This window comes from Trichechus manatus, unplaced genomic scaffold (assembly GCF_000243295.1).
Source record: "Trichechus manatus latirostris isolate Lorelei unplaced genomic scaffold, TriManLat1.0 scaffold00081, whole genome shotgun sequence".
In the NCBI taxonomy this organism is placed as follows: Eukaryota; Metazoa; Chordata; class Mammalia; order Sirenia; family Trichechidae; genus Trichechus; species Trichechus manatus.
Window position 1 is genome coordinate 9,083,807 of NW_004444017.1, and position 15,096 is coordinate 9,098,902.

Sequence of the window (15,096 nt, forward strand, 5' to 3'; positions counted from 1 at the left end):
TTTTTCCTCAAATAAGTTGGTGTCAAGTGCTTTATCTTCAGTCCCACTAATTCTGACTTCCATTGCCTCAATTCTGCTCCTGTGACTTTCTATTGAGTTGTCTAATTCTGAAATTTTATTGTTAACCTTCTGGATTTCTGATTGCTGTCTCTCTATGGATTCTTGCAGCCTGTTAAATTAGTCATTATGCTCTTCTCTAATCCTTTTAATTTCCTCTCTTGTGTATTCTGGGTTTTGCTTAATTTCCTTCCTAATTTCTTGAAGCATTCTGCATATTAATCTTTTGTATTCTGCCTCCAGTAATTCCGAGAAATTTTTGTCCTCTGGAAAATATATAGATTCTTTATTTTGGGAGCTTGCTGAAGCCATCATGGATTGCCTCTTTATGTGATTTGATAAAGACTGTTGTCTCCGAGCTGTCAATAAGTTATTATATTTATTTATGTTTGCTTACTGTATCCTAGCCTCTTGTTTTGTTTTGATATGCCCAAATAGGCTGCTCATATGAGCTAGTTTGATTGTTGTCATCTTTTAAGCCCTAATATCCTGTCACCAGGTGGTTTGATCTGTTACTAGGTGTGTGAACTCAGGAGTCTGCCCACTCCTCCTGTATGGATTCAGCTCAGGTGCCCAGGTAGATAGCCAGCAAGTGTGTGGTGTAGGCTCTCACTTACAGTCCTAGACAGGCATGTGTGAATGGTGTAGGCACAGGCATCTGGCTGCAGCAGGGGGACACACTCTGAGCAAGTCAGGGGGCTGACGGCTGCCCCAAGTGTCCAGCAGGATGGTGTGTCCCTGTTCCCTAGAGCACGTAGGTAGGTGCATTTTACAGCCAAAGTGTGGTACCTAATGCTGTTGGCTGTAAGGTCTGGGGGACACCTCTTATTCATGGGTCCATCTCGCAGATGGCTAGGTGGTGTAGGTGGAGCCACCAGCCCTCAGGCCCCTGTTGTAGGTCGTTGAAGATCGTGCTTAATGGGCAGAGCAGTATCAAATGTCAAGAACCTGCCACTTCACAGCTGAAACAGTTGAAGTTAGACTTCTGGTATAGACCCTGTTGTACTGCAGTAATGAGGGCCTATGCTGTTGAGATGGGCCCACACCAGTCTATGCAGGGGGAAAGGCACTCAAAGTCCATGGATCCCTTATGCCTGTGCCTCGGCAAAGGAGCTGTGCCTACCCTGGGTTCCTGGCTTAGGGGAGCCGGCAATTTATTTTTTCCCGTTTGTTAATTTGTTCACTCTCCAAGGCCGGGAGAATGGCTCCAGGCATGTGATAGATCCCACTTCCGGCCTAGGGGACTTGGCAATTGCTGAACCCATTGCAGCGCAGGGAGCAGGGAGGTAAATGGGAGAGGTTTTTCCCTAAGGCGGGGTGTTTTTGATCCACACGGTAAGCCATATGCAAGTACTTATCTTTCGTGGAGGGCTGCTTCTCACTGGTTCTGGGTGGCCATGTAGACTCTCTGGTGCTGGGTCGCTCCCAGTGCGGAAAACGTGCCTCCGGAGTACAGCTGCTTTCTTGCCTCACTGCTCACCCCTGAGCTTATCAGGCCTGAAGGGCTCAGGCTCTCGCCAGGTCAGGTCTGGCAACTCCTTGCTGCTTCCGAAGTGTCTCTCCCTCCCCCTGCCACTCAGTCTGGGTCCTCAACTCTGCCTTTGATGTTCCGGGCTCCCGGATTGCCATTTATAATCGAATCACTTGTTTTTCGTGTCTGTTTAAAGAGGGTCCAAAGGAAGCATCTGACTACTCTGCCATCTTGGCCCCGCCTCCAGGAAATAGGGTTTTTAATGCAACACTGTGGGGGCTCTGTTTCAAGCTTACTCAGGTATATTTTAAAAATGAGTCCTGGTGGTGTAGTGGTTAAGAGCTCGGATGCTAACCAAAGGCTCAGCAGTTGAAATCCACCATCTGCTCCTTGGAAACCCTATGGGGCAGTTCTACTCTGTCCTATAGGGTTGCTATGAGTGAGAATTGACTAGATGGCAACGGGTTTGATTTTTTTTTTTTTTGATTAATGTTTCAAATTTGTGTTTGAGGACCTTCTGTATTAAATTCTTACTCAGTGCTTATTAAAAATGCCCATCCAGACCCACTGAATTTCTGGAGATTTGATATGGAATGTAAAAGCACCTGATGGGATTCTCATGCAACTGAAGTTTGACCATCTGATCCTTAAAGCTGTAATTAAGGTACCATCAGGCATGTGGACACTGATGCTGGCTTAATACAAAGGTAGTAATAATAAGCAACAATTTTATGCTGTCTTGCACACACAAACATATGAGAAATAACAAAGTCTTCCATGTAATGACAGCATGACATAAATTTTAAAGGGAGTTTGGAGAGACACTTCAAAAAATGAAAACCAAAAAAGCAGCATTTCTTTCTTTTCTTTGTCTTATAATATGAAATACCATATAACTTTAAAAAAGTGGACTGTATTTTTTTTTAAATTCCAGTTGCTGTGGCCACGTACTCTGACAGAACGGTTGTTGGATGAGATGTTCGATAGCACTGCATCCCGGTTTCTGGCCATTTTGGAAGCTCTTTCTGATTCAAATAGACGAATACTGCAAACAGGACCTGTTGTTACAGATGAAGTAGAGCTTCGTGATGTTGCCTCAGAACTGTTTATAGCAGGAAGAGAACTTTTAATAGGTAAATAAAGTGTTAATATTTTATGGTAGAATATGTCTAACAAAAATTGTAGCATGGTAGTTTACACACGAGAAACTGATATCTTATTCAATTCATATTGACCTTGAATTTAGCAAACCTGCTAAACTCAACTGATAATTCAAATAATTATTCAGTATATATTTTTTGGATTTATTTTGTATATACAATCATGTGTGAATAATGATAATTCTATTTATTTACTTTCAATGCTTAGTCTTTCCATTTCTTTTTTCTTATATTTCTTGCCTTATTGCACTGGCTAGGACCAATAATAAAATGTGGAATGGAAGTGGTGATAGCAGACATCCTTATCTCATTCAGGATCTCGAATGGAAAGCTTTCAACATTTCACCATTATTTTTGATAATTTGCTGAAGGATTTTTATAGATACCCTTTATCAGATTAAGGAAGTTTCCTTTTTGTTCCTGGTTTGCTAAATTTTTTTTTTTGTTGTTGTTGTTTTTTAATCCTGAATGGTTGTTGAAGTTTATCAAAAGTCTTTTCTGGGCTTATTGAGATTTATTGAGTTGTTCATATGTCTCTTCTCTTATTTCTGTTTATGTGGTAAATTACATTGATTGCTTATCTAGGAATAAACCTAATTTGGGGTAAGAGTTATCTTTTCCATATATTACTAGATTTTTGTTTGCTAAAAGTGTTGGAAAGCAAAAGGTCACTTTGAGGGTTAAGGTGTGCCTGACCCAAGCCATGATGTTTTCAATTGCCTTGTATGCATGTAAAAGTTGGACAGTGAATAAGGAAGACTGGAGACCAAAGAAGAATTAATGCCTTTGAATTATGGTGTTGGTGAGGAATATTGAATATATACTATTGACTGCCAGAAGAACAAAAAAGTCCGTCTTGAAAGAAGTATACCAAAGTGCTCCTTGGAAGCAAAGATGGCAAGACTTCATCTCAAATACTTTGGACATGTTATCAGGAGGGATCAGTACCTGGAGAAGGGCATCATGCTTGGTAAAGTGGAGGGTCAGTGAAAAGGGGAAGACCCTCAATGAGATGGATTGACGTAGTGGCTTCAACAATGGTCTCAAACAGCAATGATTGTGAGGATGACGCACGACAGGGCAGTGTTTTGTTCTATTGTGCATAGGGTCACTATAAGTGGGAACCAACTCCACAGCACCTAACAATAAACAACAATGTTTACTATTTTTGCATCTCTGTCCATGAGAGAGATTTCCCTTTCATGTAATACCCTTTACTGGTTTTGCTCTCAAGGTTATGCTGGCCTCATAAAATGTGTTGAGAAGTGTGCCCTTTTTCTGTTATATGGAAGGGTTTGTGTTAGATCAGTGTTATTTCTTCCTAAATATTTGGTTGAATTTATTGTTGAAGCCATCTGGACCTGGAGTTTTATTTGTAGAAAAATTTTTAATTATGGATTTATTTCATAGATATAAAACTATTCAGGTTTTCTTTTCATTCTTGTTTTTTAGTCTTCTGTCAATTTTTTGATAATTTTTTTCTTGAAATTTTTCCATTTTATCTAAAGTTTCCGTATTTTTATAAAATTATTTATATCATTATGATATTTTTAATGCCTGTAGGATCTGTAGTCTTGGCCTATTTTTCATTTGTGACATTGGTTAGTTTGCCTTCTCTCTTATTTCTTCAGTTTTAGCAGATATCTACCAATTTCATTAGTCTTGTCAAAGAAACAATATTTGTCTTTACTGATCCTCTGTATTGAATGTATGTGTTATATATTATTAATTTCTGTTCTTTACTATTTCCTTCTACTTCCTTGGAATTATTTTCCTTTTTTTTTTTTAAGATTTATTGACTTGAAGTTTAGATAATTGATTTTCAGGCTTTCTTATTTAATATATATATTCATACACTAAGACATTTCTCTCATAAGTGCAGCTTTAGTTTGTACCTAAAGTTTTGATATATCATACCTTCATTATCATTAGGTTAAAAATAATTTCAAATTTCCATAGTGATTCCTTCTTTGATATTTGGGTTATAGATCAAAGCATGGGGATTTTCTAATTATCTTTTTGTTATGGATTTGTAGCTTAATTATCTTGTGATCAGAGAGCATACTCTATGTTATTTGAAACCTTTGAAATTTGTTGAGACTTGCTTTACGGTCTAACTTGTGGTCAGTTTTGGTGAATAATCTATATGTACATGAAAAGACTATGTATTCTTTTGTTGTTGAGTGCATTGTTTTATATAGATTGATTATGGTAAGTTTGTAAATCATGTGGTTAAATCTTCTCTAGTGCTACTAATTTTCTTCTCTGCATTTTCTATAAATTACTGAGGTAGAAGTGGTACACGTCTTCTGCAATGCATTTCTGTTGGTGTAGAACAGCTGCAGCGTAGCACATGGTGTGTTCTGCTTTAGCAGATATAATTTTCTGAAGTGACTGTAAAAATGGTGCGATGGCAGGGGCGTCTGACCTCCTATAACTTCACAAGGCGGGAGGAGAATCAAGATCTACAGCCCAAGGCTGATTCCTGTGAGGCAGAGGTCAGACATACCTCGTCTCTCCAAACTTTTTACCAATTCTAACACCAGCCATCCCTCCCTCGGCACTCTCTACTTCTCTGCTGGGTTTGATAATTCATTGCAGTGGCCACACAGAATTCACAGACAATACTCAACAATTATAAGGTTTATTAGGGAAGCAACAGGTTATAATTCAGGATCAGGAATGACTCAGGATACAGTTCTTTGATCAAGTCAGCTTCTCAGCTGTGTCCACAGGCAGGCCTCTCTCTGGCCCTCGGCCTCTTGGCCTCTCGGCCCCTTGGCCTCTGCCCTGCTTGGGCAAGTATTACAAAGCTCTTTAGCTCCTCCAATAAGTGCCTGGAGGCACCCTACTCTGCCAGTAAGCCTCCTGCTCGAAGGCACTCAGCTTTCTCACTCTGTGGGCTGGGGCATCCTCTGTAGCCACCTTGCTCCATGGGCTGGGAAGCCCACTGTGCTGTCTCACACTGGTGCCCTGGTTCTGCCACTGCCCTTTCTCTGCCACCACTTCTTGCTGTCTCATGCCGTCTCTGGTGTTACAGCTCCCTCTCTGTCTCATGGGTCTAGGAGGTTATCAGCATTGGGACCCCGGGTCCAAAGGACACGTTCCACTCCTGGCTCTTTTTTCTTGGTGGTAGTGATGTCCCCTTTTCCTGACTCTGGGATGGCTCATTTTAAGCCTAGCAGAATGGCAAAACTGACCAGTCACTTTGTTAGGGTTCCATATACCTTATTTGCATGTCTCAACCCCACAAGGGTGCCATGCGCTTTATTTGCATTATTAGCAACCTATCCAATATTGGTGGCCATAAGCACCTTATTTGCATAACCCTACCCAATCATTTAGTGGGAGTTGCAAGACCATGGCGAGACAGGCCATATAACAGTGATCCATCCCACTGCAGTGACTTTACCAATTTGCGTCCTTATCAGCATTTTATGACAGTTCCAGTTGCTCCAAATTCTTACTGACACTTATTACTATCTATCTTTTTCATTTTGTCCATTCTGGTCTGAATTAAATGATAATGTATTTAGTTTTTCTCTCATGACTAATGAAGTTTAGCATCTTTTCATACATTTATTGGTCATTTGGATATCTTGTTTTGTGACATGCGAGTTCAAATCTTTTACCCATTTTTCTATTAGGCTTTCTCTTATTGATTTGCAACAATTGTTTATGTTTATGTTCTTTACTGAATACATGTATTGCAGATATCTTCTGCTTAGTGACTTGCCTTTTCATTATCTTAATGGCATCTGTTGAGGAATAGAAATTCTTTATTTTAATGGAATCCAATTTGTCAATATAGTCTTTACAGTTAACCCCTTTTGTGTCATATTTAAGAAATCTCTGCTCCACCAATATCTTAAAAATGCTCTCCTATGTTTTCTTCTGGAAGCTTTATTGTTTTATCTTTTATTAGGTCTACATTTAGGTGTTTTTTGTTGGTTTGAGTTAGAGATCAAGATTCATTTATTTCCATATGGATATCTGGTTGACACATCACCATTTATTGACCTGTTTATTGAGCCATTGACTACAGGATCTCTTTGTCATAAATTAGGTGACTTTATGTGTGTGGTCTGTTTCTGGACTTTTTATTTCAATATATTGGTCTGTTTGCCCAATGCAATGCATTGTTTGATTTCTTGACTGCTGCTTCCATGGGTGTTGATTGTGGATCCAAGTAAAATGGAATTCTTTACAACTTCAGTTTTTTCTCCATTTACCATAATGTTGCTTATTGTTCCAGTTGTGAAGATTTTTGTTTTCTTTATGTAGAGGTGTAATCCATACTGAAGGCTGTGGTCTTTGATCTCCATCAGTAAGTGCTTCAAGTCCTCTTCACTTTCAGCAAGCAAGGGTGTGTCATCTGCATAACGCAGGTTGTTAATGAGTCTTCCTCCAGTCCTGATGCCCCATTCTTCTTCATGTAGTCCAGCTTCACGGATTATTTGTTCAGCATACAGAGTGAATAAATATGGTGAAAGGATACAACCCTGATGCACACCTTTCCTGACTTTAAACCATGCAGTATCCCCTTGTTCTCTTTGAATGACTGCCTCTTCTTGATCTGTGTGCAGGTTCCTCATGAGTACAATTAAGTGTTCTAGAATTCCCATTCTTCACATTGTTATCCATGATTTGTTATGATCCACATAGTTGAATGCCTTTGCATAGTCAATGAAACACAGGTAAACATCTTCCTGGTATTCTCTGCTTTCGGCCAGGATCCATCTGACATCAGCAATGATACCCCATAAAAATATGGTATTTAGTAAATACTTCTTTGCATGAATGATACTCAAACCTCTCTCTTTCCTTTCTAGTTTCAAATGCTGGCACAGATGGTATGCTTGGATTTTCAAAATCATCTCTTCTGGAGCATGTTATAGAAAGAAAAAATGTTATTTCTCTAGATGCTGCTGTGAAATTTATAAAATTAGCTTTTAGCTATGAGGAATGGAGTTTATTTGAATCATCAGCTGCTCAACTTATTTATTTTCTCCAGGTAATATATGCAAAGCCATTTATTTATTTTCATTATGTTAAAATGACATTGAATTACTAATTAACTTGTGGGGTATACTTACTTCTCTTAGAGGCAAGATGATCCGGAGTCAAAGAAAGCAGAGAAGGATTTAACTCTTCTTCTTGCAATAGAACCTCTGATCAATGTAAAGAGAAGCAAAGGTTTGGTCTTTCCTTTGGAAAGCTTCAAAGAAGGACAATGTGCTCAAGCGTATGTACGAAAAATTGCTCCTCAGGGTGAGTATTTATTTTTCTTTTTGAAAATTAAAATAATTTTATTTGATATAATATCCTTATTCGTAGGTGAGATGAGAGAAAGAACTTTCAAGGCTGAGGGAGCAGGAAGTTCAAAGGCCCTGAGGCAAGAGTTCTCTTAGTGTGTTGAAGGAATAGTAAGGAGACATATATAGCTGGAGTGCATTGGTGGTGGTGGTGGAGAATAGGAATGTGGCAGGAGATGAGGTCAGAGAAGTAGCTGGGTGCCAGATCATGCAGGCTTTTAGGCTTTGTAGTGATGCTGGGTTTTATTCTGAGTAAGGGTTTTGAGTAGAGGAATGAGGTGCTACTTAGCTGCTGGCTTTTTGGGATAAGTGAGCAACTAGCAGAGCAGTAGAATGAAAAGCTATTCAGTCAGTGGATCTGGGGAAGGTTTGCAATGGTCTCTGTCTTTCCAGCATGCAGGGTCTTCCATTCTAAGACTTTTCAAGTCTTGAAAATTATTGTGTATATAATTGAAAATCAGTGCAATTAATAATTGCCCCAAGTTATCTCTTTTCAAATTCAGATTCACCTGTGCTTTTACTGATTATGATTTAATGTTATATCATAGACTTAATACTGGTTGGAATCCCTGGGTGGTGCAAATAGTTAAGCACTCAGCTACTATTGAAAAGTTGGCAGTTCGAGTCCACCCAGAGGCGCCTTGGAAGAAGAGGCCTGGTGATCTACTTCCAAAAGATCACAGCCTTTGAAAATCCTGTGGAGTGCAGTCTACCCTGAAACATGTGGGGTTGCCATGAGTTGGAATCAACTCTACAGCAACTAATTTGATTTTTTTTTTGTTTTAATACTGATTAGATGTAATAGAAGTCTGTTTGAAGAAGTTTCTATATACTTTGCAAAGCCTCAGTTGAAGATGCCCACTTTGTTCTCTATTATACCTTATTTCAAGATCCATATGTTAAATTCTTTGTAAAATCAACCCTCTACCTATTTTTTAAATCAACAATTGATTTTTTTCCTCAGTCGTGTATACAATACTGCAAATACAGCTTCAGCCTTTCTTCACCAAATTATGTTGTCTATAGAAATTCTGTAACCTCTACTTTTTTGGCCAGTGAGAATTATTGAATTCCATGTTTTTTATGCTTGGCCATGCTCCTCAGGTACTGACTGTGTGGCTGTTGGATTGTAGTAAATAATTTGTACCAAGTAATTGTACAGTTTCTTTTTTTTTCCTAGTGGTTCCTGAATAGATATTTTTATTTCAACTACCAAATTTTATATGTGTTCTAATATTATAAACCTCTTCAGTTTCTTTTTAGACAAAGTTGGTATACAGATTGTGGAATAATAATAATAGTAATGTGTCTATTTTAATTGAATTAGCACCCACTTAGATTAGTTTTCATATAGAAGTATTTAAAGTATTTTATTGATGTGATATTTTTCCAGATATTTGTTTGTGTTATTTTTCTAGAATTTCTCTGTTTCTGTGCTTTTTCTATTTGAAATTTTGTAATCGATTTTTATTTAATTTTTCTCTACTTTATGAATTGAGAATCTTGTATGAAAACTGTTGGATATTCAGAAGATATTTTCCAGTTGGCAGCAACCTTATATTCCTGTGTCTGTTCCTCTTCCCAGGTGAAATAGCTATTTTGGATAATTTTTAATAGTGTAATAGGAGGCTATTATACATCTAATTTAGAGCCAGATTTACAATATCACATAATTGCACCTTGCCAAAATTCTAGATTGTTTAATTATTAGATTAAGAGGTTGAGTTAGATCCTCGTTTGCTGTAATTTTAAGTTTCTTTTTATTATTGTCATTATTCTGAGTATCAACCTGTTCCTTTTTTTGGAAATTCCTAGGCTAGCTATATTTCTAGTAATGAAGGAAATGCTTATAATTAAGAATAAATGTTTTTAATGAGATACTGCTTTTTAGTCCATGAGTGCAAAGCTTGGTTGTTGTTTGGAGTCACTTTGCACAGAATGGTCAGTATTTAGAAATGGTCTATCAGTGAGAATTAATGTTGTATGTGAAACGAGTATAGCCCTGGCTTTATAACTGAGTTCTAGGGATCCCCAGGGCTTCTCTGAGGCTCCCCAGGAGCACAAGTTTGAGTAGTAGCACCCCAATATGTTTTTATTAGTTTTGTATACAATTTGGGATTCTGATGGAGTTTCATTTGAAAACTTGGTTTTACTGTTGTAAAAAAAATTCGAAAACCAATAGAGCAATGTATTAACTTTTCCCATGTAAGTGAAACACAGTCAGGGACTTGAGAAGTTCTACTGTTATGTTATTTTCTATGTCTTCTGGGTCTATTAGAACATGTTATAACCTGTAATAGATACTTCATTTTCTTAACAAAGGTGTTTGGTACCAAATTTAATGAGTTATTATAATTGTTATAGTGGGGGAGCTAAACCAAAACATAATCAAGGCTTAAAAGGGCAAGAATTTTTTTTTTTTTTTAACCATGTGTGTCTTAATTCAAGTTCAATTCAATTCAGTAAACATTTGTTGATCCTTATGCCACCCAGAGGCGCCTCAGAAGACAGACCTGATGATCTGCTTCTGAAAGGTGACAGCCTTGAAAACCCTATGGAATGCTTCTACTCTGCACTCATGGGCTTGCCATGAGTCGCAGTCAATTTGGCCGCTAACAACAACATTATGTTCCAAGCATCGTGCTAAGGTCTTAGACCTTCCTTAAGGGAGCTCAAAGTTTGGTGTATTTTAATCATAAAATTATCTTTTTAGTTCAGCTATAATGAGTAACTTTATTTTTCTTTAGAGAAGAGCTGGGTAACTTTGATTTAAGAGGAGAAATAGTCATTCTAGGCCATCTATTGATACCTAATGAGAGGTTCTGGTTAGAGTCTCTGTGTCTCCATTTCTTTCCTATCTATACCCTTTCCTAGCTCCCCATCCATGTTCCCTCTCCACACCACCCTCCACAATTCTTTATTATCTTAATGCAGGAATGTTAAAAAGGAAAAGTAGGATAGTTAAATTTCAAATTGCATGAAACTATTTGGTTTATACACCTGTCTGAAAATGTTTGGGATTTTCATTTTAGAGAGGCAGAAGCAGTGCAGAGTAGTCAAAAAAGAGGACTCTGGAGCTAGACTGCTTAGTTTGAATCCTGCGTCAGCTACTTTCTAGTCCTTTCATCTTTTTTTTTTTGTTTTGTTTATTGTTGTAGTTTAAGTGAAAGTTTACATTTCAAGTTAGTCTCTTATACAAAAATTTATACACACATTGTTATGTGACCCTAACTGCTCTCCCTATACTGTGACAGCACACTTCTCCTTTCCACCTCTAATTTCCCTGTCCATTCAACCAGCTTCTAACCCTCTCTGCCTTCTTATCTCACCTCTGGACGGAAACTGCCCATTTAGTCTCATGTATCTACTTGAGCTAATCAGCACACTCTTCACGAGTATCATTTTATGTCTCACAGTCCAGTCCAATCTTTGTCTGAAGAGTTGGCCTTGGAAATTGTTTTAGCTCTGGGCTGATAGAGAATCCGGAGGCCACGCTTTCTGGGGTTCCTCCAGTCTCAGTCAGACCATTAAGTCTGGTCTTTTTGCTAGAATTTGAGTTCTGCGCCCTACCATTCTCCTGCTCCATCAGGGACTCTCTGTTCTGTTCCCTGTTGGGGCGGTCATTGGTGGTAGCCAGGCACCGTTCAGTTCTTCTGGTCTCAGGATGATGAAGTCTCTGGTTTATGTGGCCCTTTCTGTCTCTTGGGCTACTACTTTCCTTATGTCTTTGGTGTTCTTCATGCTCCTTTACTCCAGGTGGTTGGGACCAATTGAAGCATCTTTGATGGCCGCTGCAAACTTTTAAGACCCCAGATGCCACTCATCAAAGTAGAATGCAGAACATTTTCTTAATAAGCTTTGTTATGCCAGTTGACCTAGATGTCCCCTGAAAGCATGGTCCCCAGACCCCCGCCGCTAGTACTCTGTCCTTTGAAGTGTTTGACTGTATTCAGGAAACTTTTTAGCTTTGATTTAGTCCAGTTTTGCTGACTTTCCCTATAGTGTGTGCTGTCCTTTCCTTCACGTAAGATAATTCTTGTCTACTGTCTAGTTAGTGAATAACCCTCACCCTGTCTGCCCACCCTCGTAATCATCAAAGATTGTTTTCTTCTGTGTTTAAATCTTTTCTTGAGTTCTTCTGATAGTGGTCTTATACAATATTTGTCCTTCTGTGACTAACTAAATTCACTCAGCATAATGACCTCCAGCTTCCTTCATGTTATGTTTCATGGCTTCATCATTGTTCTTTATCGTTGCATTGTATTCCATTGTGTGAATATACCATAATTTGTTTATCCATTCATCTGTTGATGGGCACCAAGGTTATTGCCATCTCTTTTGCTATTGTGAACAGTGCTGAAATGAACATGGGTGTGCATATATCTATTCGTGTGACGGCTCTTATTTCTCTAGGCTATATTCCAGGAGCAGGATAGCTGGATCATATAGTACTTGTATTTCTAGCTTTTTAAGGAAGCGCCAAATCAATTTCCAAAGTGGTTGTACTATTTTACATTCCCACCAACAGTGTGTAAGTGTTCCAGTCTCTTCATAACCTCCCCAACATTTATTATTTTGTGTTTTTTGGATTAATGCTAGCCTTGTTGGGGTGAAATGATATCTCATTGTAATTTTGATCTGCATTCCTCTAATGGCTAACGATTGTGAGCATTTCTTCATGTGTCTGTTAGCCACCCGAATATCTTCTTTGGTGAAGTTCCTGTTCATATCCTTTGCCCATTTTTTAATTAGGTTATTTATCTTTTTGTTGCTGAGGTTTTGCAGTATCTTATAGATTTCAGAGATTAGACACTGATTGGATTTGTCGTAGCCAAAATTTTTTTCTCAGTCTGTAGGTTGTCTTTTGATTCTTTTGGTGAAGTCTTTTGATGAGCATAAGTGTTTGATTTTTAGGAGCTCCCATTTGTCTAGTCTTTCTTCTGGTGCTTGTGCATTGTTACTTATGGTTCGTATTCTGTTTATGCCATGTATTAGGGTTCCTAGCATTGTCCCTATATTTTCTTCCATGATCTTTATTGTTTTTGATTTTATATTTAAGTCTTTGATCCATTTTGAGTTATTTTTTGTGCATAGTGTGAGGTATGGGTCTTGTTTAATTTTTTTGCAGATGGATATCCAGTTAGGCAAGCACCGTTTGTTAAAGAGACTGTCTTTTCCCCAATCACTGGACTTTGGGCCTTTGTCAAATATCAGCTGCTGCTGGGTGGATGAATTTATGTCTGGATTCTCAATTCTGTTCCATTGGTTTATATATCTGTTGTTGTACAAGTACCAGGCTGTTTTGACTACTGTGACAGTATAATAGGTTCTAAAATCAGGTAGTGTGAGGCCTCCCACTTTGTTCTTCTTCTTCAGTAATGCTTTACTTGTCCAGGGCCTCTTCCCTTTCCATATGAAGTTGGTGATTTATTTCTCCATCTCATTAAAAACTGCCGGTGAAATTTGAATCTGGATTGCATTGTATCTGTAGATGGCTTTGCATAGAATTGACATTTTCACAGTGTTGAGTCTTCCTATCCATGAGCAAGGTATGTTTTTCCACTCATGCAGGTCTCTTTTGGTTTCTTGCAGTAGCGTCTTGTAGTTTTCATTGTATAGGTCTTTTACGTCTCTGGTTAGAGTTATTCCTAAGTATTTTATCTTCTTGGAGGCTATTGTAAATGGTATTGATTTGGTGATTTCCTCTTTGAAGTTCTCTTTGTTGGTGTAAAGGAATCCAACTGATTTTTGTATGCTTATCTTGTATCCTGAAACTTTGCTGAAATCTTCTCTTAGTTCCAGTAGTTTTCTTGTGGATTCTTTGGGATTTTCTGTGTCTAAGATCATATCATCTGCAAATAGAGATACTTTGACTTCTTCTCTACAATTTGGATGCCTTTTATTTCTTTTTCTAGCCTAATTGCTCTGGCTAGGACCTCCAGCACAATGTTGAATAGGAATGATGATAAAGGGTATCCTTGTCTGGTTTCTGTTCTCAAGGGGAATGCTTTCAAAGTCTCTCCATTTAGGATGATATTGGCTTTGTACAAATGCCATTAATTTTACTGAGGAATTTCCCTTCTATTCCTATTTTGTTGAGAGTTTTTATCATGAATGGGTGTTGGACTTTGTCAAATACCTTTTCTTCATCAATTGATAAGATCATGTGGTTCTTGTCTTTTGTTTTATTAATGTGATGGGTTACATTGATTATTTTTCTAATGTTGAACCATCCCTGCATACCTGGTATAAATCCCACTTCATCATGGTGAATTATTTTTTTGAAATGTTGCTGAATTCTATTGGCTAGAATTTTGTTGAGGATTTTTGCGTCAATGTTCTTGAGGGATATTGGTCTGTAATGTTGTTTTTTTGTGGTGTCTTTACCTGGTTTAGGTACCAGGGTTATGCTGGCTTCATAGAATGAGTTTGGGAGTATTCCATCCTTTTCTATGCTCTGAAATACCTTTAGTAGTAGTGATGTTAACTCTTCTCTGAAAGTTTGGTAGAATTCTCCAGTGAAGCCATCCGGGGCAGGGCTTTTTTTTGTTGGGAGGTTTTAAATTACCTTTTCAGTCTCTTCTTTTGCTATGGGTTTGTCTAGTCCTTTCATCTTGAGAAAGTAATTTAATCTCCTTGTGCTTCAATTTCCTCATGTGTAATTGGGGGCTATAGCAATAGTAATCACCTCATAGAGTCATGAGGATTAAATATATTAGTATATATAAAGCTTTTAGACTGTTATCTGGCACACAGTAAATGTTATCTATATATTTATCTTATTATTCTTATTCATTCACTTTGTCACTTTTGTTTCCAGAATGTTCAGCCTGATAAAGAAATAGTTGTGGACATGATAATGTTCCTGTGGCAGAGATGCAAATTGGGAGTTCAGCGGATCAATATGTCCAAAAATGACTATGCAAAATTCACCCAGAAAATCAGTACTAACAAAGTATTCCTTTTTGTTTCTTTTCTCATATTTTTTGTTTTTGCTAATCCAAGTTCTGATACACATTTCAAATTTAAATTTCCGTATTTATCCAACTGTGTAACAACCATCATTTACATATGTATGTGTTAAGAAGAAAAT

General features: G+C 37.9%; 1 protein-coding gene across 1 annotated transcript in view; it reads left to right on the top strand.

Annotated features, from left to right (window-relative positions):
* Positions 1–15,096, top strand: part of CFAP54 (cilia and flagella associated protein 54) — a 379,568-nt gene that overhangs the window by 66,660 nt on the left and 297,812 nt on the right. Inside the window, exons 9-13 of the mRNA XM_023735735.1 lie at positions 2,463–2,661; positions 7,521–7,702; positions 7,794–7,959; positions 9,503–9,588; positions 14,824–14,958. Coding sequence (XP_023591503.1) covers positions 2,463–2,661; positions 7,521–7,702; positions 7,794–7,959; positions 9,503–9,588; positions 14,824–14,958 — 768 coding nt within the window. The remainder of the gene's footprint in view (positions 1–2,462; positions 2,662–7,520; positions 7,703–7,793; positions 7,960–9,502; positions 9,589–14,823; positions 14,959–15,096) is intronic.